Source organism: Echeneis naucrates, chromosome 9 (genome assembly GCF_900963305.1).
Source record: "Echeneis naucrates chromosome 9, fEcheNa1.1, whole genome shotgun sequence".
NCBI lineage: Eukaryota > Metazoa > Chordata > Actinopteri > Carangiformes > Echeneidae > Echeneis > Echeneis naucrates.
The window spans coordinates 3273197-3298865 of record NC_042519.1 but is presented as its reverse complement, the minus strand read 5'-3'; the positions used below and the strand labels follow the sequence as shown (position 1 = coordinate 3298865).

At 40.0% G+C, this 25669-nt stretch overlaps 1 protein-coding gene across 3 annotated transcripts; it reads right to left on the bottom strand.

The window, feature by feature from the left end:
* Positions 1 to 323: 323 nt before the first annotated feature.
* LOC115049442 (dual specificity testis-specific protein kinase 1) lies at positions 324 to 23809 on the bottom strand. 3 transcript variants are annotated; one of them, XM_029511673.1, is made up of 10 exons: positions 23662 to 23809; positions 23301 to 23361; positions 9620 to 9813; positions 9097 to 9218; positions 6503 to 6551; positions 6035 to 6184; positions 3452 to 3625; positions 2645 to 2728; positions 2046 to 2132; positions 324 to 1667 (listed from the first exon to the last, which is right to left on the bottom strand). In XM_029511673.1, the coding sequence occupies exons 3-10, from the start codon at positions 9797 to 9799 to the stop codon at positions 1563 to 1565; spliced, it is 951 nt and encodes a 316-aa protein (XP_029367533.1). In that variant the 5' UTR covers positions 9800 to 9813; positions 23301 to 23361; positions 23662 to 23809; the 3' UTR covers positions 324 to 1562. The 3 variants fall into 3 exon arrangements, with proteins under 3 accessions (XP_029367533.1, XP_029367531.1, XP_029367532.1); XM_029511671.1 differs by lacking the exon at positions 23301 to 23361 and adding an exon at positions 21732 to 21805; XM_029511672.1 differs by lacking the exon at positions 23301 to 23361.
* Between the last annotated feature and the right edge of the window lie 1860 nt (positions 23810 to 25669).

Below are 25669 nucleotides of genomic sequence, written 5' to 3'. Positions count from 1 at the left end.
AAGGGATTGAATGATAATTAATCTGAAGAAGACAGTTTTATTCTCCTGTTCTATTTATATTCTTTACACTGTTTTATTATTTCTATGTATTTTGGGGAACTAATCTCTGAGGGCTGACACATTTCCATAAAAAAAAAAAACAACAAAAAAACAGGAAAGTCAATATGGCAGAAAAAAAGTGGAGTTCATGTTGTATTGTAGCTGCCTGGAAAATCATTGACAACACACAAACCAAAAAGTAGTCAAAACTAATAAAACTTAAAAGAACCTGGGCACCTTCAATCCCCAAAGTTTGCAGAGTTAAGCAAAGAAAAATAAAGCAAAAACACACACACTGAACTCCAAGTAACAGAAACACAGTTAAGCTCAAAGAAAGAACAACAAACTATGTAAAAAAGAGACAATTATATAAAATTGTGCATATGATTACTAATAACTGCTGCTTTTGTTGTTGAGAAATGTTTGGTTGTAAGTTCTCACCACACCCAACATGGAATTTGCCATTTCAATATCAGTTACACACGTGAACGCTTCCATCGCTACAGAGATGTGACACTATCAAGGTGATGCACAACCCTGTCGTAGTTCCCTCACATCAAGGCTGATTTTGCCATGATGACTCACATGAAGAAGTGTTTCACCTGGTGAAATAAAAAAAATAGCCTCATGTTGAAAAGATCAAATCGTCATCAGCGTTTCTTCCTCAGCAAGATTTTTTTGAAAGGTGATGCGTTGGAGGCTTTCATACTAATATGCAAAATGTTTTACCAATGTTAAACATGACATGATTATGATTGAGTTTGTCGTATTTAAGATTTTCTGTCTCTTTAGAAAATACAAAACAGCCTCTTATCTCCTCAGTTCTTGTTCCCTCAGTCCTGTATTTGTTGTGTGAGTCTGTGGCTCCTCTTCTTTCAGAAACAGTTTTTGTCCCATCTAGTACAAAGTGAAATGCCTAGTGCCGTCTTTGTTAATGTCCTGGTACAGAGCAGTGGATTCTCACTCAGTCAATAAAGGCAATTTCCTGCTGAAAAAACAAAACAAAACACGGGAGCTGCGTCCAGGCCCGCAGAATAGAAAAAGGCTGGGAAAGCCGACAGAGGCAGAAAACACATCAACAGACTTGATCATCTGTCTCGTTGGTTACAAAACAAACCACTCACAAAGAATAGGAGGGAGAGCAGAGGGAAGACAGGGTACATTTTAGTCGAGAAAGATGAGAAAACAGAAGTCCAACTGTTATTTGTATTTGGACAAATGTGTCAAAGCATAATGTCCATTAGAAGCCAGTTTCCACTGCTCATTGAAAACACATCTAATACTGTATATCTTTCCCACTGTAGTGAAGTCAGGTTCCACCATGGTCATGTGTTGTACAGTGGAGGAGCATGATGACAGAGAAGGCTGAATGCCTGATCAGATGGTTTTTTGTTTGTTTGTTGTTGTTGTTTTTTTGTTTTTTTTTTTGCTTATATTCAGTCCAGTTTTCTGTTGAGACAATGACGGGTATCCCCGGTTGTCCGGTCCTGACGCTGACTCGATGGCGTATCCAGATGAAGCGCTCAGCTCGTGGTCAGATCAGATTTTGGCGGTAACTCCAGCGTTTCAGCGACTTCTCCCAACTCATCCAGTAACTCTGTGAACGCTGGCCGTCTGAAGGACTCCACCTTGGATTGGAGAAAAGCAGTGGCTCCATCAGGACATATCTTATTCTGGGAGTTTACCCACCCTCACTAGGACCCCCTACTTTACCACATGAAGAAAGAATAGACAAAACAAATGCCTATCTATTGTCCTACACTTCAGCTTGGCTCATGCCAGTCTATCAAACTGAGTATCCAAACTATTGATATAATGATAAAAGCAAAAGGGGGCAGTTAATTAGTTTCACCTAATCTACAAGTAATTTTAATGAAGATCATATTGTTCATTTGATTTAAATGACATTACACTGAAAATACTTTGTGAGAATATAAAATGAACTAATATCTTAATATCAGCTGACACAGCACAGTCACGTGTCACGTCAGTCTTATGTGACCTACCATACAGCAGTTGGCTGCTAATTCCAGGAGACGCTGAGGACAGTCAGTCACCAACTCCCTGAATGTTTTCACATCCAGCCCGTAGTCCTGAAATACATGTACAGCAGCAGTGTGTTGCATTGTACACATTGCATGTAACTGGAACAATGAACAATAAACGTAGACATTAAATAGTCTTGCATTGCCTTCAAAGACCCTGCATCCTCATATGAGGACGTTACATTTTCTCCATTACACTTTAGCAGATTAGTGTACAGTCAAAATGGTCATCAAGTCCCACTGACATGCATACAAATTGAAAGCTCAGGTCTCTGGAGAATAAACATGATAGGGAGACTTCCAATGTGATGCCTGCAAAACCTGGTAACCTAATAGGCTATAACAAATCAGCATCAGTTTCACAAACACTAAAATGTGTTGTGTAAAGCATGTTATTAATAAAACTGAGAAAGTCTTATTGTGGTTTATAGTCTTCTAATACTTCATACCTGCTTTTTATCATACAGTTCATGGGTAGGGTTAATATCAGATAAAAGCTATTGCCAACCACTGATATGAGAAGACTGCCACTTCAGAAGAAACCTGATAAGAAGCTCTACCTGTGTTCTGGGAAGTATCTCTGGGTCAGCAGGAATCCTGGCCAGGATTTCACAGAGGACAATGCCAAAGGAGAAAACATCCACCTGCAATACAAGGGATGGGATGCAATCATTTAGGATGACTGACACATTGGTTTGGCTTTGATTAAATTAAATATTAAATTGGTCCAGCCTCTCGCCTGAAATCATTTGCAGCTATTCTTTGAACATGACAGTAAATTGGTCATTTTTCAGAGTCTTAGATGATTCCTTTGAAAAAAAACAAACAAACAAAAAAAAAAACAAGCTGTGTGATGAAAGATGTGACTATGTTCCCTGGAACAAACTGGGGATCCAGCTGCCAAACAGTCTCTCTTTCCTGTCTCTAACAGGCTCTACGGTACCTGTCATCAGCAGCTTTCCAACACAATAAATAATTCATCCACACCACATGTGAGGAGATTCAGTGCACAGCAAATGATCAGTTTGGCCAGGTGTGTGGTATATGGAGCCCCCATCACCCTGACTGGAATACGTCTGCTTTGAGACATCCCCTTCGAAGAACTTTAGGAGACTATACCTGGTATTTTTCCGTTTTATGCCCATACATTTAACAAGAGAACTTTGAAAATAATACATACAGTATTAATAACTTTAACTATAACCCCATATATCATGCAGTAAATGCATGTTAGATGAAATGGTAGTAAAAGTCAGACTTTTGCAATAAACTCGTGAACAAACTACAATACAGCATTACTAATACACTACAATAAATCTGTACCAAGCTAAAACTGTGCAAACTGAACAGGGGAAGTTCGCCACTACCTTGCGGTCGTATGGCTCCCCTCGGAGCATCTCTGGAGCCATCCAGAAGGCTGAGCCCACAAGTGAGAGCTTCCTTCCGGGATCTTTAACTGGCAGCTCCACAACCTCCCTGGCCAGGCCAAAGTCTGTCACCAGGGCCTCCCGTCCCCGAGATGTCACCCGGATCAGGCAGTTCTGAGGAAACAAAACCGGAGTTACAGGAACAGGCATTAATGCAGCACAGGTTCATGAAATTGCAATGTTGGATTGTGTCAGCAGATGGCGGCACAAGCATGCCCTTAAGCTGCCATCAGTTTTACAACAGTCCCTTTTGTGTAGTTTGATTTGAATAATAATGCTAAAGAAAAAAAACTCTGATCTTTGACAGTGCTGCCATAAAAATAGTCTGTGCTCCCTGGATCAAACTGAACATCCAGTAAGCAGACAAACAGAGCACTCTTCATTCTCTCCACCTATCAATAGGCTCAATAGGATCAGCTGTCAGCACCTTTCCAACGCACTAAATAATTCACCCACACCACATGTGAAGAGAGTCCGTGCAGAGCAAAGAAAGTTTAGCTGTTTGTTTGATGTGGGTGGCCCTTTGGCCTCAACTGCCAGGCTGTTGTCTAGTTTAGTTAAAGGTTAGCATGAAAAAGGAGTAATCATGATTCACTTTATTTAGAGCACAGGTAGAGGCGTGTTGACAGTAGCAGAGTAGCAGCTGCGTAAAAACAGCGGCCTGAAGAGAGTGTGAGCAACCTGTGTGTAATGTGCGTGTGATGTTGAAGCGAGGATAAATTTTTGTGTTTTACGTTTCCATAAATCCTGTGGGTTTCTGTTTGTACGGCTCTGTGTGTGTGTGTGTGTGCGCGGTGTGCATCTAACTGTATTCATGTGTGGAAGTTAGGTCTCTTAGGATCTGGCTCCCATCGCACCAGAAGCCTTTTCCATTTGGTAGCCTGTGATTACGAGGCTTTCCTGGGAAAAACCTCAGTCCCAGACTTCAGCCCTAAATTTAGCCCCGGCCCCCTCACCTCTCTGCCAATGAAAGTAACAGTTTGGGGAACAAAAATGGAAAGTTCTTGTAGGCTCGAAGAGTAAAAGTGCAGCTCGTAACCACTAATTAAAAGGGGCCTCAATTTTCCATAGCTTCAATTCAAGCTGATCCATCACTGAGGCACACTCACAATGGCTCCATCAGCTCGGTGGGGCTCTGGAATGTCATTTGCCTTTTGGATGTCCCAAAACACTGACGTCAGAAGTTTTACAAGTCAGCCCAACGGACACAGGGCCCTCTTAATCTCACTAACTCTTTAAAGTTAAGGTGCAACCTTTTGGAATGGGATTTGGATAAGTACTACTGGAAACCCATGCAATGAACCACAAACACATATTAGCTGCTCTGATGTGAAGTTGTAAAGTTTTTGTGTTTTAATTATGTCGGTTTATCATCTTACCATCAATGTGGCCATTTCCTCAAAGTAATCAAGCCGTGACATCATGTCTGAATGCGACAGTAACCTAGAACTTCACATGTCCTCCTAGAGCTGCTAACAACTTTTTAAGCTGAACTTCGACACACTAATTTTCTCTTTCATTCCAACATGAACAAAACCATTTATATAAAATGCTTTGCCTGTTCCTTATTTACTGTGCTGATGTTCACCCTGGCACAACGCTGACTTTCAAACAGGACAACTTTAAAGGATTTGATGTATAAAGAAAAACAAACCATAAATTACAATTGTGGGGAAAATATGCATCTGGTGGAGGTCATTCCAGAGATCAGAGGCCTGTATCATGAAGATGGATTTCACCTTAGACACCTTTGGAGTTAATCGCGGCTTTATGAAGGTGGTCTACTTTCTATTGGAGTACGTTGCCACAGTAACTTTAGGGAACACCTAACCTGGCCCTGAAAAGGTTAAATTCAGGATTAAGACTGGTGTATAAGACCACCTCCTGGCCAATCAAACCTTTTTGAAAATAGAATGCCCATCCCTAGGCGACTTGACTGATGTATGCACTCCGAAACGTGAGTTTAGCCAGATGATAAACGGCTTTGTGAGACCACTTATCAGGATGTCTGGGTAAGTGAAGCCAGATAATGTAAAGACATCCCAGCCACGTTAATCCAGGTTCATGAGACCGGCCCCTGGTCTCTCTTAGGTGCCTATACCAGAAAGTTCTAAATTGGTCATCGTGAGACAGTATCAACTACAGTGCATCCCCTGTGAAGTTAATGAGCCCTGGGGACACTTCAAATCATTTCAAATCAGATTTATTTATATAGCACCAAATCCTAACAAAGTTACATCAAGGCATTTTACATATAGAGCAGGTCTAGACCAAACTCTTTATGAAATGATTTAAAGAGACCCCCCGATGAGCAAGCACTTGGTGACAGTGGCAAGGAAAAACATCCTTTAAGAGGCAGAAACCTAAAGCAGAACCAGGCTCGGGGGGGGTCTGCTCGACCGGTTGGGTAGAGAGAGGGAGAGAGAGAGAGAGAGAGAGAGAGAGAGAGAGAGAGAGAGAGAGAGAGAGAGAGAGAGAGAGGACACTTGACTATGGTAGTAAGACAAAGACTGAGGGTCTTACTTTGGAGTTGAGGTCTCTGTGGTAAATGTTCTTGTAGTGCAGGTAGATCATCCCTCTGCTTATGTCACAGGCCAGGTCCACCTTCTCTCTCCAGCAGAGAGGAACATCTTTCCTGGCCAGAAGCTCCTCCAGACAGCCACCATTTACATACTGAAACAGACAGCAAACTCCACTTTACAAAAATGTTTTTGACATTTTTTCATATTAACATCACGTGACGTGTTTTTTCTTCTCAGCCTCATTACTCTCGTTAAATGATGACGAACTTTTATGATAAGATCTGAGATTTAAGATCACTGTAAACACTGCTGGGCCCAGCTCTGGTTACATATTAACAACTTACTCTACTCACTCAACATTTCATTGTCATTATCAGCTCACATCAGAGTAATCTGTAGTGTTTTTCCAACTCAGAACAAAGCCAGCCTGGGAACAAAAAAAAAAAAAAAAAAAAAGGCGAGAATTCACCTCCAAGATTGGATACAGCTTGTCTTCTTTCACACAGATTCCCAGATATCTAGAAAAGAAAGCAACACGTGTTATCATTTTTGCATCAAATTCATGATTAAAGTAGACATTTCGCAGAAAACGTCAATTTAATGTATATTTTTACTTATTATTTGTCAGTGTTATTCATCACAGAAATCAAATGAGAGCTCTGTCGATTTAAGTCAAACAGGGGTGGTTGAGTGGTTTGCACACGACATGTTGTCATAGAGTCCCAGGTTCGATTCCAGCCCAGGATCTTTGCTGCAGGTTATTCCCCTCTCTCTCCCTGTTTCCTGTCAGCCTCTCTGCCACTTACTGTCTGAAGGCATAAAGGCATAAAAAAACCTTTAATTAAAGAGTAAACCAACTGATATTCCTTCTTTTTCTTGTCAAAAAGTGAAACAATGTGGTGGTCTGTGCTTTAATTTCCAGAGTGTGGCTATTGATTCCTACTAAAATGGCTCAATAGTCACTCTACGATTTATTTTTATTTTTTTTTTTAATCAAACATCACTCAAAAGAGGAAACAGCATTTGCTGCGGACTATTTTTCGGTGGCAAATTAATCCACATTTGATGCTCTTGAGAGACTTTCTGGCAGCAGGATGGCTTGTATGGGACTGAGTCTAAATAAACTACAGAGTGAGTGTTGATGGCGATGAAAGAACATCCAGCGCAACAGTGCGGCTCACTGTTTTAACAATGGAGCTCTGTAGCACAGAGGAATACAAAATATCAGACTATGAATACGAGCACCATGCCGGCTTCACTGTTGCTTTGGTCTTGTTATGGGCTTTGATGACAATATGAAAATGTAACATCTTTAAACTTTCCCTTCATTTTAATCTCAGCTATACACCTGGAAAGTTTCATCTCCGTGTCTTGGGTAGATGTCATTCTGTTGCAAAAATCTGTCCGGAGACAGAAAAGCACCTTTTGAAATACCTGAACCATATCTGCGGTCGCTCCTGCTACAGGGGGTAAGGATCAATTTACTCTGATGACACCTACAACCTGAATCAATATCGGTCCAGCTGTCATGGCTGCTAACCAGCAATTTGTGAGTTACTGAAGTTTTAAGCCCTGTGACCCGGAAACGGATAAGTGGTTGAAGATGAATGAAGGTGAAGTTTTAAGAAAATCAAAAGGTAAACAGCAACATGCTTGAATATGCAGTGAGGTAAACAACTACAACAGTTATTGGTTTTACAATGATAGTTTAACAAACAGCCCAATGTAGTAAAGGGACCTTATAAGTAACACACATTTAAATTGCTTTAGCTAATTAAACATATCTGAACTGAACTTAAATGGCACTTAATATATTGACTGAAATCGCTGGTATATTCCATTTGTTGGATATATTTTCAAGACACTTCATAGTGGTTTTGTTTGGTGTGTACCGGTGACAGTATGACCTCAGCAGATATAAAAGGCTTCACCATGATAAACTTCCTGCCATGACCTTTGATATAGCAAAGGACAGATTGCTGAGACCAACATTATATCTGCAGGGCTGCTCACCTTATGTGACTGCTGTAGACGATACAGTCTGGTTTTGTTTCATTTGTGCTGACAGCAGCTGCAGACAGGTTGTGCGTCAGTGAGGTCAAACTAAGATGATCACGAACTTACAAGCTATTTTGAGTGTTTTAAACCAGTTTCCATTCTGAATTTAAGACTGTTAAAAATGGACCATTGCCACTATTAAGTTAATGTGGACTCTTGAACCTTCAATGTATTTAATAACCATCAGGGGGCGACTCCACTGATTGTAAACAGAGGTCAGAGCACATTGAAGTCTATGAGAAAATGTTGAGTGAAACACGTAAAAAAAGAGCCATAGTAATAGCCAAAGACCAACTCCAATGATATTGACACTGGCTGCTGTAAATTAGCAAGAGCTTTCTCGTTGCTGCTTGTTAGCTAGATCAACTTTATTTAAGACAATTAGTCGTTTCGATGCCTTGTCTGTTCAAACATTTCAAACATATTTTTCTGTATCACTGATTACTTATATATATACGATTACTACACTCTCAACCCAACCGGTCGAAGCAGATGGCCGCCCCCCCCGAACCTGGTTCTTCCTGAGGTTTCTGCCACTTAATGGAAGTTTTTCCTTGCCACTGTCACCGAGTCCTTGCTCATCGGGGGATCTGTTGAGTCTCTTTAAATAAATTTATAAAGAGTTTGGTCTAGACCTGCTCTATATGTAAAGTGCCTTGATGTAACTTTGTTATGATTTGGCGCTATACAAATAAATCTGATTTGGTTTACTATTACAGACAGCGTATGTTTCTATTCATTTCCATCTGGTACAAGTTTGAATTGTGTTAAATCATTGAACATATATTTCCTTCTGTCACTATGGTAGGCAGGTGCGGTATGGTATGGTAAACACTGCTACCACACTACAGATTGGGACATTTAGATGAGAAATGACAGGGAAAGTGTGGTGTGTGTTAAAGCATTGAGTCTGTGGGGACAGGGGGGAAAGAATGAATGTGTAGAGAGAGGGACACCCTAAAGCGGTTTCCTTCGCTGTGCGGGACGAGCTAACAGTTACAGTACCTGACGATGTTGGGGTGGGACAGTTTCTGCAACAGGCTGATCTCTCGGACAATGCTGTCTTGGTCCACATCGTTTTTGTAAATCTTGACCACCATCACCTTTCGATTTGTGTTGTGCAACACCTGAAGGACAGTGGTCTAGATTAGTTAAAGAGACGGCGGAAGAAAAAGGAGCAGCAGTTCAAGTTGCACTAGTGCTCACTAAGACTCTTTTTAAGCTACAAAGTGTCTGAGGGTCTAGCTCTCACTTCCTCAATCCCTCCTTTGGCCTCTTTCTGGCTCATTTAATCATGCACAAAGCCTAAATGGATGAAGATCAACTCCTGCAGCACTGCTGATTTTACATCAGGAGTTATGTAAAGTGTCAGCTAGGGATGAGTATTGTGCCCCCATGATTTCCAAAGCTGGTGGGCCAATCACAGAATGGCAAGAATGTCTCAATTAGTGGCTAGAACAAAGCAAGCTTTCAGGGCAGTCACACGTAGCCTTTCGACAAGGCTGAAGGGACATGACAAAAGGAATACCTTATAGACTTTGGAGAAAAAGCCGCTTCCAATTAGTTCAGCCGTAAAGTTTTCCCAGAACTCCAGTTTGCGGACGGCGGTGCGCAGCTTCTGCCAGCGGTCCACATGGTAGTACTTGTCTGAGGACTCACCGTATAGGGTGGGGCTGGTGGGCTCTGAGGTCACGTCTACGTCACACATCCTGGAGATGTCCACTGAAGAAGTATGGACAAATAGTGACTTAATAAACTTGTTGGATGGCACTTTATTCATACAGTACCTGTCAAACATTTGGACATAAAACATTTTGACTGCTACAACCAAAGCAACAGTAATATGTCATAGTTGGAATTTCACAAAATCTGTATATATAGTTGTTGACAGATATGTTAGTCCTCCACTTTCAGTATGTAGACTGTTGGTTAGTAAGTTTATTTATCTCTATGTGCACTTCAGTGAGACACATGCTATAAGGTGGCTCTCTTGCCTTTACCTCTCCCCTGTTATGGTAAGCAGATATAACATGAATAGTAATATTTCCATGTGCTAGCTTGTCTGTTTATCGTCATGAGTTCAGATGAAAGCAAAAACAGTAACATTTTGTTTCTTGTCATGATATGTAACATTTGACCAGAAGATATTGTTATTGACCTCTTTTGTCAGGAGAGAGGATAAAAATATGTTTATCTCTGAATAAGATGCTCATCTGGCCTCACCCAAACACAATACACACTAACAGCTTACATTATGTAAATATATAGTGAACAGTACTTTAAGTGAATGTTACTTTATGAACCTGTAAGAAAGTATTGAAGCTTGATTTGATTTTCAATGTGTTTGATAACATTTTATATGAGCACCGTCTTTTTTCTGCAACTTTGTTGACTGTTCTTTTAAATATAACAGATTTGATATGATGAAGGACGAACTGGATCAGAACATGATGTATTAATATGATTGACTCACATTCACTCAGTGTTTGAACTCTTGCAGCTCATCATCTTACACTGGCCACCAGAGACTTGCAAAACACTAGATTCATATTCCATATCGACATTCACGTGTATCTATAAGTAAGTGCATGCAGCATCTGCCAAACAACTATTAAAAAAAATTATGTGTACTGCTCTTAAAGTGACCAAAACAAAAGGCAACAACCACCAAAAGGGCAACTATGCAGCAACAGTACAAAGTACCCCAGGATGAAAGACATGCTCACAAAAGATTTAATTTCACGCTCTCTCTTATTAGCTGCACAGATCAGGGAAAGTGTCTCCACTTTACAGAGTGAAACAAAGACAGTGAATAATGTGAGGCTGAAAATAGAGACAGGACCGACAGATAACAAAGCTGGTCACGGAACACACACACACACACACACAAAATCACACAATGTTCAGAGTAGTCAAGTGAGCTGTTTGTCCTCAACAGGCATAATGTAGGTGTAATCTCATTTCTCACAATGCCAAACACAGAACCCACTGTAACATGAATAAGCCTGAGGGCTCAGGTTTGGTCTCAACATTGGTGGGGACACCACAGTCCTGCCACACGTCCAAGTAAGGATAAATTCTCAATATGAAAGAGCTGCATTCACATTCAAATGGAGGTTTTACACCGTAACAGGCCAAACACTGAGGTAAGTCAACAAATTACCTGGTGTGAGAAACATTGATCTCTTCTGTGCAGTTAAAAGCAGAAAATTGGGAATTAGCCTGAATTGTAGCATTTTCCCCCACATGGTCTGGACTGGGGCAGTGGGATGTCATAGTGGTTAGCCATGTTGCCTTTAAGAATTCAAATTTGATATGTTCTGGCAGTAGTTGCAATATGTTTGCACAACTTGAGCCCCAATATAGTCCCTACCATTCCATCCAATCAAAAGCCATTATTCTTGAATAGACTCGAAAGCACACATATGCGACTTTGTCCCAAAAAGCACTGGTTTAGGATAATTCTGTCTTCCTAAAATAAAAGTAGGATAAAGTAAGATATGAATCGGGGGCATAGCTACTGTGTGAATGACAGACAAATACTGATATCCCCCAAACAAATTGGGTGACATCATGGTGGGTTGACACTTAGTAGGAATATGTCACTTTTGTCCATTTGCAAACCTTCACCAATGAATGACACTGATTGGAAATGTGCATTGAATGTAGACTTGTTTATGGCAGCAGTAGGTTTGCTTAATGTTTCTTAAGCTACTTACTGTCCAGAGGCCTGCGGTTCAGTACAGAAAACTGCCTCACTAAAACCGGACAGATGAAAAGTGGAAAAACTAAGTCTGGCTTTCCGCTGAGGCAGCAGATGGTAATGGGGTCAGTAATTTGCATCATCAGGCCGGTTGGGGGTGTAACGGTGTATTATAATTTCTTTGCGTCCTTTAATAGCAGTCAATTGTTGTTTAACTACCACAGTCTATCTGACTATTGTTGCCAACTATGTTAGCGTCCTCACAATCTTGTAATGGCTTCTTCCAACATAACAATGCAACAGGTCACACAGCTTAAGTTATTTCAAATTGGGTTCACCAACACAACAGTGAACTTCTGTGACCTCCTCAGTCACCAGACAAGAATCCTGTAGACCACCTTTTAGATGTGGGTGCACAGACCATGGGCAGCATGAATGTGCTTCCAAAGTCTTGTATTTACTGTGACTTTATTGAGAAATCTGAATTTAATGGCCAACAGTAGACACAATTTTGTTTAGAGTCTTCCATATATATATATATAAAGCTGGTTTAAACCTCTTTGTTCCTCCCATTCCCCGCTCTGTTTCAATCCATCCAGGCTTTCCACCACATCTTTGTCTTGTATATTATCTCCCAGGCATAGGTACTGTGTACGAATTTCTAACTGACTTCAACTAATGCGTAATTTATATTAAACCAACATTTTTAAATAAATATCTGTGGTTCACCAGAACTTATGTGCGAAACTATTTATTCACCAGACCTGTAAGTTACAAAACTCTGCATTAGTTAGTAGTTGGCTGGTGGTTCTGGTCATTAATCAAAATAAAGCTTCATAGTTAATGCACAGATGTGAAAGTTCTTTTCATCAAACTGAAAAAGAAATGAAGTACAGATAATTCCTAAGAATGCTGAACAAAGCTGTTCCGATGTTCCGATGTAAAAAAATAAAAAATAAAAACAGCTGATGCATGTAGCAGAAGAGTAAAGCCTTATAATCAATAATAAGAACAGAGCAACAAATGATTAAGAATCAGTCACTAAGGGATGTCAGCACTCGACGAATGAAACACAAAAAGAAAATCAATGATGTAAACAGCCAGAAAGACAATCAAGAGATCAAGAGGAGAAGTTGTTGTTCATTATTAAATTTTTTTGGCAGCTGCTTTCGAAATTATCAAAATTTGAGAAAACACAGAGAAGCCTGCCCTCTGTAGCTCAGATGGGGGAGTGGGGGGGGGCAGTCCTGACCTGATTTCAGCCACAGAGGAGCGGTGTAACGACACTGAAGGTCAGAGTTTGTTTTTCCCATGACAACAGACTCACTCGCCTTAACAATGACGCTGGTGGAAAGCACACACTGACACGCAAACACAATTGGTAGGGTTTCGTCAATCAAACTGGGGCGACCAAGCCCTGCTTTTCAGGCTGCTTTTGTTCATTCGACTCAGTACTAAACAATTGCTGCACTTTCAGCTCCAACACTCAGAGAGAAACGCTTACAGTGCAGCTCTATCATCTAGCTGTCACTCGCTCTGTGTGCCTGCTGTCTACTCTTGGCCGTCCGAACCCTTCACGGCTCCTTCCCTTCTTCCTGCACTGCAGAGAAAGTAGATGTGGCACCAAAACTAGAGGCTGAAAAAAAACTTAGAATAGCAAAAATTCAACTAATGGAAGACTGCACAGAAGTTATTCTGTAAAGCTCTCATTAGTTTGTTGAACAATTGATTGTATTTCAAGTGTCAACCAGTAACAACCATATTTGGATGAGGTGGAGCTGAGGAGGACGGGAAGATCTGACCTGCTCTGGACTCTCTCTGACTCTCATGCAGTTCGCAGTAGCCACACCCCCTATATATATATATATATATATATATATATGTATTTATTTTTTCAACTGTATATATAAATATATAAATACTGGGGGACGTAGCTCAAGGGCAGAGTGCCGGGTCCCAGGTTCAAAACCCAGCCACAAGGCCTACTAGTGGTAGGCTTGTGCCGGTTCCAAGCCAGGATAAATGGGAAGGGCTGCGACAGGAAGCGAATCCGCTGTAAATAACTGAGCTAAATCAGTTGAATGTAAATTCAAAAATGTCATCCATATTTGGCTATATTATCCTAGTTTTAGTCTTTAAAACAAATGAACTAATATACAATCAGGAGTGGGATAATTTCTGTCTAACTATAGCTCAGATCTCATAAAAAAATGGAATATTGCCACTGCGTTGACAGACAATTTTTCACCTCTTTTTTGTTTCAACTGTTGCTGCTGAATATAGACACTCTGCAGTTTGCATCTCACTGTCTTTCACACTCTGTTTCCCACTTCATCTGCTTTTCGTGGCTCTTGTGTTGCCAAGTTCTTCTGAGACATGATTTTTTTTATTTTTTTTTTAACCATCGTGGTAATACTCTCTGTGCGTTTTCACACAGGGGATTCGAAAGTTATACAAGTGACATACAGGAAGTAGTGTATGTCTGAGCACTTATCACAGTCTACTGTGAGTTTGACCTAAGTCTGACCAGCCACACCGTTAACAGGAATATCAAGGCTGACCATCTCCGCGCTGACGTCTGCTCAGCTGATAAGGAATGCTGCTCACGAATGTTTGACAGACAAAAACAGTTCACACCAAAGAGAGAGTTTTCCTGAGGGCTTCATTTCTCAACACAAGGATTCTTTCTAGGGGATTTTAAAAACAGGCAGGCGTTTTAGGTTTGTGAGCTTCTGCACATGAAACTAAAGCCGTTGCCTTCAGGTGATGTCAAGGCAATGACTCACTCAAGTTTACCCTTCCACACAGTCATAAGTGCCCAAAACCACTTAATATCCAAACACCCACACACGCTTTGAGAGATGGACAGAAAAATATAGATTAGTTCTATCCATCATTATTTCTATCATTTGCACTCCATAACAATCCTAAAAGCAAATTTAAGCTAAAGTCATATATTAGGTGAGTGACTGTATTCTCTAAACTGTAGATATCTGGCATTAAATATGTAGACAATGCAGGAGATTGCTTCACAGCAGAGCATAAATCTCTACCTAGCCCTCCAGTCAGAACAATTTAGGCTGTAGCCACCACCTACATTCAGGCTGAGCCCTAAATCTGGCCTGTGCAGAGCCACGGTGTTAATTGCTTTACGGATTTTGCTAAACTAGGTGATGCTCAGAGGAACACCTTAAGGCAGAGAAGGGCAGGCAGGGATTTCATGCTGATGTCTGATCAATTTGATTTCTACATTATTTAATCAGGAAGTCACATTGCAAATCAGATCAAAATCTCTTTTGTAAATGAGATCAGGATCTCATTTACAAGCGAATCCTTTCCAGAGGAAACAGGAGCCTAAATTGTAGCCTTAATTTGTGAGTCAGGACACAGAGTGACACCTAGGCCAGAGGAAAGGGAAGGTTTAAAAGCAAATCTACCCTCAATCCAGTACTTTGATATTCATAATTATGAACTTCCTGAATCATCTAGAGTGGTGATTTTCATATCTGTTTGAGTACCCCATGACAAAAGAATGACATTTTATTTACTTTAGAACAAACTATAAAATTGAAGGTTTAGTATGTTAGATGATTAATGGCTGCCTGGATTGAAGTTGTCGAAATGTGTAAAATTCTATCATCTGCTTATAAATAGAAAATTGCCCATGCCTACGTCATTAACCCCCCCAAAAAAGAAAATATAAATACAATATATGCAATATAAAAATATAATGTACTAACAATGAAGAGAAAGATAAGAAAAAAAATATGATTCTGGGATGAAAACATGGATTAAAAGGGCCATTGTGTAGCATTTAGGTGCATCTATTGGCTGCTTACATTTTCAAGGTGTGACCTGAAATTAAGAGTCATCTCATGCTGTGCGCCACCATGTTCCTACACTAACCCAGAATGGAGAATCCCAACACTTCTTTTTCTCTTTACTGGAAGGACACCACAGGATCTCCTATGTTCTTGCAAAGGGGATGTGAAACCTCACTGCTGGATCCCACTAAAGCTTACAAAGTGCTGGGAACGATTAAGGGGAAGACTGCCCCCTTTCTTTCTTCTGTTTGTTCAGCAATGCCCAATTCCAAGTGCCACATTTGCCAATCTGTCTCTCTCGCAACTTCCCTCGCCCGAGCTCCACATATGTTCTCTTGTCTTCCCCATAAACATAAACAGCAGCTGATGCAGATTGGCTATAATAACATTGTTTGAGTCGAAACCAAACAATTTACAGACAGAGGGCTTTGCATCAGGACCAGGCCAGGACCCAGTATCCCAGGAAGAACAGCTCACTGACTGGGCACATAAGCTGCAGTGGAGTTTCCCCCAGAATGCAGGTTTAAGATGCTTCCGGAGCTCTTTACTTCACAGCCTGATAGCCTATGTCCATGTTCAACATACAGTCTGTGGTCCTGATGAAGCTACATAATTCAACCGCTGGGTTTTCTGTAAATACCTAAACCAACGGAGAGCAGTTCTATCCTAATGGCCCTGTCTATTATGTTTCACCAGAGCTGTGGGTGACAGGTGCTGGTGATATGAACTTCAAATAAGTCATAAACACCAATACTGTACAATCTGTTCACTTAGTAACTAAGCACTAGAAGATAGGAATAGAAATTTGCATAATGTGCTCGTTTGTTTGCTTGGGACATTTGAGGACTCAATAGTCTAAGCTATGGTAACTGAGCTCCGAAAATGGCTGTCATTACTGTGCACAACATATTGCATCTTTCTAAAATGCTTTGACACAAGTTCTGAACTTATGCAACAGCTTCAAAAGGCTATATATCAATGACACACAACGTAAAACAGGTCAAGCCATTTGGCATACGAGACCTTCATGCTGAGATCATGCTACATTGCTAATTTGGGTGACAGCTTTAAAAATAGCAATCCTCATGCAGTGCGCTGTGAGCCTGAGGCAACACCCTGCAGTATATGGTGTTATCTGTCGGAAGCACTACTGGATCAATCACTGGATCCATTTCCAACTAATGCAATATTGGTGTAGATGATGGAAGCAGAATGCAGTGAGTGGTAATGATGAATGGTAATTGTGTGCAGAAATAAAAATAAATATCTGCACTTTTCCTCTGCCTTCTCAGAACTCCAGTCAGTTTAATGGTCTCTAATTCAATTCAGGACTTGTATGAAGGATTAAACTGTTAGCATGTTGAAGCAGATTAGCATAAAGACTTCATACATTGTGCTTTGATGTCTGTGTTGATAGCAGCTAACATAAGTTCAGATCAGCTTGTTCTTTTTTTTTTTTTTATTTAACCAGCTCCTCACAATAAATTTATATTCATCATACAGACATGATGACTTAGTTTGAGTTGTCAGGCCAAAAGACGATTTCTTGAGTTTGTTAGTGTGACTTTTGTGCTAAGGTTTGAAAAAGCTTCAAGACCAGAACCATCTGCAGAATCATGTAGAAATTTGCTTTAAAATTAATTATAAAAAAAAAAAAAAAAAAAAAAAAAAAAAAAATTTGAATAAAGGATCTAGGGTGAAAACCATTTTCTTGAGATGGTTTTCACCCTGATCCTGGCAAACATCCTTGAAATTTGATGACAGCTTATGAATCTTTTGCATAAATGTCATAAAACATCACTGATGTTCACAACCGTGATGAAGTGAAGGGGTTTTCTTGCAGGGATGTCTTTTCTGGGAACAATTACTTGTCACTCAGGAAATGGCAGATAACACATTTCTTCTTTAATTTCTTAACGTTCCTCTGATCTCACCCACTATCGTCACTCACCTTCCAAAAACTTACAGATTACAGATCTACACTCACTTTCTTACCTGGAAAGGATTTGTGTGGTCAACTCTTGAGCGATATTAGCTTTTTCACACTGTCTCTACACTGCACAGTCCATTCTGTACATCCAAGTTTCAACCCATACAGAGCAATTTAAAGAACAGGTAGTGAATATTGTTGACAAGCTTAATTGCTGATTGCATTGCAAAAACTGGAAACACAGTCACATACAACAGCGATCTGTTATTACAGTCATGATTATAATGTGCTCCACCCTGTGGTACACCGCCGAAAAGCAGGGGCAAGTGGTACGGTGATTACTGTGCCAATCCCTGCAACTATATCCAAGAAAAATGTTGCATGGGCGCTCTCTTATATATGCTGCGATAAGGGACTAAACTAAAATGGTAATGAAGGGAGGGGTCCTTCAGCAGCCTTTGCCCTTTCCAAAATTCGGCCGATTCAGAAAAAGTCACAACAGGCATAACAAAGTAGTATAACAACAAGCGTAAATCTTGCATTTTTTCCCAAAGGCCAGCAGGCCACCTGCGAATCTAGTCTATAGATTTCATGCGTTACATCCAAATAAACAGAGCAAACTTGTTCCCACAACAGAATGTCGTGGAAACACTGACAGAGAATTGACCCTAATTTTTTTTTCTGCAAAGAAAAATTCAGTTTGAAAACAACATGCTGCTTGTAGAGAGGGCCGAGTGGGAAAACAAAATGTGCAAGCTGCAGAATGTATCTCTGATACATCTCTACAATGTAGAATTCTGTCCACTTCCTCCCACCAGCACCACCCCAGCAGAACTCATTCAGTGTTCGAGCCATCCCTCAATGTTTGTCAAGCTGATTCTATGCAGGAAAAATTTGTTTAACCACAGATAAACTTAATGAAGCATGGAAAGGTCAACACTCTGCAGCACAGTAGCAACCATAGCAAATAACCTTTATTTTTTTACCTTTCAGTAATGAGTATTCTCTGCTCTCTGTTTTTGCAGCTGATACAGTCTGACATAATTTTTTACTTTTGTTTTCTGCCTTCCATTTTGGGTTTTTTGTTCACCGTCAAAAAAAGAAGCGAAATACTGACTCTGCAAGAAAGTCAGTTAATTCCTTAGCCCTACTCTAATGATTTTAAAAATATTCTTTCTGGTTTTTTTTTCTTTCTATTCTGGTTAAGCTTCAAAGTAGTGAGTTATATCTGGATGTTTTAAACCAGATAAGGGAAAGACATCCTGGGTATGTCATCCTTGCTTCGTAGTGAAGGGCTCAGTTACAGCAGGGAGAGAAGGGGAGCTTGTACTGTGTATCTGGCAGGTCATAGAATACACCGGAAAATAGTGGTAGGTGTTATGGTGTATTGTATCACCTGAGCTAAAGACGGCCCTCCAATAAAAATTTTTTTTAACCTTGTTTACATCCATATGATGCATTTTATATTATGTATATGTGTCATGAGCTAAACAGTCACGGCCCTGGCTTCACATTTCCACCTTGAACTAACAAACATATATTCAACAAACAGGAAAGTCATCCTTCCAGCTTGATGAGTGTGAAGTGAGGGTGGAGTACATCCTGGACAGGTCACCAGTCCATCATAGGGCCAGCACACAGAGACAGACAGAGACCAACAACCACTCACACTCACAACCAATCAACCTAAACATGCATGTCTTTGGACAGTCGGAGGAAACCTGAGGAGGAAACCCACGCAGACACGGGGAGAACATGCAAACTCCAAACAAAAAGGCCCCAGGCCTGGGAATTGAACCCACTCCCTTTTTGCTGTGAGACAACAGCAAGTACTATGCCATTGTGCCTGTCCCACTGTCCCACCAGCGAACAAAATAAACAAATCAAGATGCTATCCACGGCAACTGTTTTGATTTGTCTAATTATCTGCTATGTGAGTGTCAGAGTTAGCGTTGGCACACGTAGTAACACCATGTCAGTCACTGCAAACGAGGTACGAGGTGAAGATAACCCTGTTTTTTCATTTATTTATTTGTTTTACTTTTTGAAAGAAAAAAACATTTTATACAAAGTATTTATCATACCAGAGTACATTAACAGTGAAGACGTCTGGACAGGAACTTTAAAACTTTAAGACGACGAAGACATTTTAGAGTTCCATCTTGCCCTTCTTACAGACAGTGTTTCTTTTACAAAGCTCTGGGTGTAAATCTTCTCAAAAACCTGTGAATACACACATACACACCAATGTACATGTTTGCATGGGTGTGTACGAGCTTAAAGATGAAGGTACAAACCTTCAGAAACTTTTTCTTGCCAAAATGTATGCGTTTAGAAAGTTATCATTGAAGATACAAAAGTGTTTAAAGCACAGCTTTTTGAATGATAAATCAGTGAGAGATGACGAAAAGTGACACAGATGTCTTGCTCAAAAGTGTTTTGAAATGTCTGGTGCAGCCTACACACCACATAGCTAAGCAACGATGCTTCCTCAGCATGTGGTGTGGAAGGTGGCAGTGTGAGGGTAAATAAATGTTATTAAATTGAACTTTGAGTGAGTACTCAGTGTAATCCAAACAGCCACCAAGAGAATGAAGACTTATTTTCAGGTATTTTCCATATCCTCATGTAATTTACATTCAATTGTACATCCTATTATACAGCATCCATGTAGTTTGAATGTACTTAATATGGCACACAAGGTCACTGGAAACAACACTCCATTTCTATGTGTTCTAGATTTTAAATGGAAACTGAAAGCAAAAGCCAAAAATCTCTACATTGCAGTACAACAGGCATTTGATCTACACCTATTTACTGTATGTGTAGAACCCAAAGTACAAAGAAATCAGTAATTAAACTATAATTTGTTGATAAATTATGAAATACTCAACGCATTATTGAACATTATTTCATCAGTTTTTTTTTTTCAATAAGATTATAGTATATAACACAACAGTGTCATTATGTTTATATGGCATGCAATTAGTTAATTTCTACTTCAGCCTTCCATTCACAGTTAATTGAAAAATGAATGTCCAGTCACACCTCTGTTTTTGTTTCATATGCGCACAATTGACAAAAGGACCTCTCTACTGTAGCTGCTAGCTTCAGGCAGTAGGTAGGTTGATCTGGAAGGCTAAGGGTTGAAGTGAATGTAACAATCATGGCTCTAATTTCAAACAGAGGACCTGTGATGAATGTCGTCCTCTCTATCTCCCTGCACTTCCTGCTGCTCTGTGCACTGACTGGCTGAAAACTGCAAAAATGCCCCCAATGCCTACTTCTATTTCTCTTAGTTTTTATATACTTGGTCAGTAATGGCTGCACACTGAGCATGGTTTATTAGTCAGCATCAAAGAGACAGTCACACAGAATGGAAGAGACAGTGTTGATGGTGTCTAACAGCTGGTAAAGGAAAAAGACAGACAGTTTTCCCCTTTTGTTTCTCTCCTCAACAGACACACAACCCAGAAACCTGGACTCCTCAAAGCGATAACTAACAATAAGTAAGCTCACTGTGGCATATTTCTTAATGTCTCTTTTATTAATGAATTGAACACTTTTGGATGCTATTCATTTTCATTAAGGGCACATGATATTCAAAACATATATATTGCAATAATTTTAGTATATATTACATCATTTAAAAAATTGTGTGATTTTTGGTAGATCTTGTGGCAAAGAGGCATAATCCTTTATGTTTGAGTTCATAGGCCTGGACTCTGGAGCACCTCAACACCTCAAGAACGTTTAGAAAAAAAAAATAAATAAAATTAAATAAAAGAATGCAGCTACTGCGGTTTGGAAGTTGTACTTTGACATATCTCAATGAACTGCGAAACACTCCTTTTTATACTACTTTGAAAATCCTGGAAAACATCAGTTGAGCTCTAAAATAGATTCTCAGAGCAACTAAAGTAGCACATAACTGCTGTAATAGATGTGAAACACTGGCATGAAGCAATGCAGCACTGCACGCATACATCAAGTCAACTGACAAGGCTCAGGTTTTTAAATTGATTATCAGATCACTTTTGAGTGAGTCTTCATATAAATTAACAATAAACATAATTAAAATCCTTTTTTTCTTATTGCATGCTCCATGAAATTCATGCATTATCTGTTAGAGGTGCAATGTAAACCACATGAAGAAGAGTATTTAAGTTGGCACAGTACTTACTCCATTGATTTAATAAGCTATTCATATGCATCCTGTGGATGGTGGAACAAACCAAAGATGTCTCTGTGCAGAAACTGAGGAGGAACCACATACAGGCAACAACAAATAAGCAAAAGCACAGACAACACATTTCAACTGTCAAGCAAGCAACAGGAACACTAACAGATGTGAGACAATATGTTGCATGTGCACTTATTTCCTGGTGCCAGTGTTAATGCTTTAGAAAAGACATTGGACTGTATTAGAAATCTGAAAAAAAAATATACACAAAATATACACAAACTAAGCCTCTACTGACAATAAATGTATATATATATATATATATATATATATATATATATATATATATAGGTGTAGGATACATTTAATCTATCACCGTCGACCAACCCTAAGGGGACAGTCTTAGACAGTCTAGTTTCCAACTTGAAATCTTCACAACAGGTTTATTAAGAGCTCAATCAAAGAATAATTAAAGCAAGGGAGCTCCAGGCTGCGAATTACATTTGAGCGAATTACATTTGCTGGTCCGCATGTGTGCTACAAATTATTTCTACACCAAAGCATCTTGTTATTTAATACTGAAGGTCACTTAGCTAGACTTTGATAAATGTCCTGTACAAAGCAGGACCTGACTTGCCACACTGCAGATGCCCCCTTTTAAATTCATAATTAATCACCTTACCAAAAACTAAGTGTTTATTACTTGTATTTATATCTGAAAACAGTTCAAGAAATTTCATTAATCCAGTTATTTAAAGTTAAAGCTAAACCTCAGCCATATTATGAGTTTTATTATCTATGATGCTATTTGTATACTTTTGATTAACGGTCGTTTTTAATTTGCTTTACCATTATTATGTTCCCATTGTTGTCTTGGTATAACTCTTCACTCACTCACTCTCTCTCTGTCTCTCTTTCACCCTACCTGCCACTGAACACGAGTCTGTGACTGTTGACAAGTGCTTGGGCCACAGTTGATATGATTATAAAGAGTAAATTCAAACCTGACCTTTGTGAAAACTTCCCGGACTTAACTTAAGCACTATGAAAACAAGATTGCTAAACCTTACAGAAGGAGTGTGCGGATCCATTACCACATATTGTGCAACTGCTCTTGGACACTGATCCTGACTAATGCTTTTCTTTAGTGGGTTTGTTGCTCTCTGCGGTCAGGGCTTATTATCATTGGGCGTGTATCTATCAACCAAATCCTGAGGATTTATTTTGTGTACTTCGGCTTATCTGAAGGTAAAATCCTTGTTGCGCTGCTACATAACAGTAAGATTATGCTGAGGCAGCTCACTCCACCTCCTCAGTTACATATCAATATCGAAAATCCACAAAAAAATTGATTGGAACTTTGGGAACTTTACCATTTTTGCAGTGCACAACACTGTTGATTTGTTTTTTTTTTTTTTTTAGTTAGTTACTTAGTTTGTTCGTTTCTTTTCTTTTTGATGAGAGAGACAGCAGAGGAGAGCGGGAGCTGACAAACCTTACAGATAATGCGAATAAAGACTTCAAAAACGGCTTTAGGGGCTGCAGAGTAACAAACACTGGGTATTTTACCAGCTATCACATTTCAGGGCCCCCCATCCTGAGGTTGGTCACCACTGCAGGGTATCTTGTCCTGCAAAGACAATCCTCTACTTAAATGTTTGTATCTGGGCTTTGAATAATTCTGTTTTGGGGTTTTAATCTGCTTCGTGAACTAACTAAGCAACAGGCTGGTAAATTTAGCACAGTTGTTAACCCCTTTAACTTCTCCCTTCTGTGGATTCATGTCTCGCGGAATTGAGCTGCTGAGCTCATTCGCACACGATATCTGTCTTTAATATTCTTGGGCACTCTTGTCTTGCTCTTTGGTTTTGCAGCTGACAGCTGGAAACTTTCTACGCAGAACATAACGAAGACACGGCGGTGTACTCACGTAGATGGAGTCCCGGCGTCGCTGTGTTTGAGCGGCTCAGCTGTGAGGCATCACGTATCCGCTCCAGTTTGCTGTTTGTGCAGGAAACACGCTTCCGCTGCAGCTCAGCTCAGCTCAGCTCAGCTCAGCTCAGCTCACCTCACGGCGGATCTGCTGCAAATGTAAATGAATGTTTTCTGCGTTGTCTGAGGAACCTGCGAATGAAATGAGCCCCGCCCCTCCCCGGGGAAAGGGGCGGGCCACGCGCCTCATCGCCTCACGTCCTCCGTTTGGACGATCGCAAATTCGCATCTGTCTACAAATCCACAGATGAATGCGTCGATTGCGCTTATGCAATAAGAACACAGCAGCAGTATGATGTATGACACACGTGAATTAATAAAAAAGCGAACATTATAAGGATGATTTGCAAATTTGACATGAATCCACTATAGTTTAAATTAAAAAACATCAAACATGAATATCAGTAAGTACAGAATTTCCAAATATGTTAATGAATTCATGAATAATGACATTCAAAAATGTATTTGAAAGTGTTGATGTGTAAATTGAACGTGATCATTTGTGAAATTATTCATGGGTATAGTCACTTGTGAAAGCGTTTGAATCCTGTTAGGAGCCCTTCAGACTCCCTTTCAAGGAATATGCTCACAATGACTGCATGTCCTCTTCTTTATTAAAGTCCAAACATTGGTGCATAATACCACATAATGAGCTTTTTTAAATGAAGCCAGGCTCCTCTGAAAGCTATTTGTGCTGATGAGATGTATCTCGATGCAGCTCGGCACAGAGGTGGGAGTGTTTTGAACAATGTAGAACTCTGGGCCAGAGCTGAAACTCCCACTCAGTCAGTGTGGGAAATGAATAGACTCAAACAGAAGGCACACAAATAGACAAATGGATACCCTATGGAGAATGGAGATGTTTACATATTGCAGTGGGGAAAGGAACACAACAAAGCTGGCTAATTTGCAGTTGTTGAGCTGAAGGTTTACGTTACTGTAAATATGCACAGACAAAATGAATAACAAAATGGATAGGAGAACTCAAAGAGGCTACTGAGCATGACGAAGATTTGGTTTATTGCAGAACAATAGTGCATAAGTATATGTGTTTAACAATGCTTAAGGCATGTCTTTAACCTCTTTAAATTATATTTGCTTCTGACCCAACGTTACAAGTTATAGTGTTTTATGGTTGAGCAGGTCAACCAAAGAATTAGCTTTGCTGTCAGAAACATGCAGTGCATCCAACCATCCATTATTCATACCCTTAACCTTACAGAGTCGCAGGGAGCCACTTCCGTCTCATATTTGCCAAGGGTTGTGTACAGCCTCAATAGTTTAAACGCATAGACTGCCTCTCTATCTAATGACCATCAGGGAACAATAAAAAAAAGTCAATGAGAAAATGGCCTTCATTTATATGGCACATGATTTATTCGCTCAATAAACTTCTCCCTGATTAGTTTATGGTGTCGGGCGATCAATTAACACATGATGTTCATCTTTTAAATGATGGTCCCGTTTAGAGGAAAATAGACCATAAAGGAGGGGAAGAACCACCAAAAAGATAACAAAAGCAAAATTGCAATGGGTTACCTCACAGCGACTTAACTCTTTACCTTACCATCACATGGCTGCCGATTACTTCACTTTGTTAAAAATCACTGTGGGCTTTTTCCTTTGACAATGTCTTGTCAACAGCTTGCTAGTGTTTGACAGCTGCGCAACACCCCTTTTCGTGATGTGTTCAGCACAGCTGCCATCAAGCAATTACAATGTGTACAGCGATAAGAGCTCATCCTTAACATTCATTGCCTGGTTGATCTGCTTTCCTTTTGTTGTGTCTGACAGACACGGCCAGAACAAGCTTATTGTATTTTCTTTCAAGATGACAAGTCCTGCCCCATCTGATTGGCTGCTTAAAAAGAAGCTACAGTGATGACTCCAGCGCCTTTCTGAAAGCACAGACCCTCAAGAGTGGACATGGGCAGGGACATGGAAAG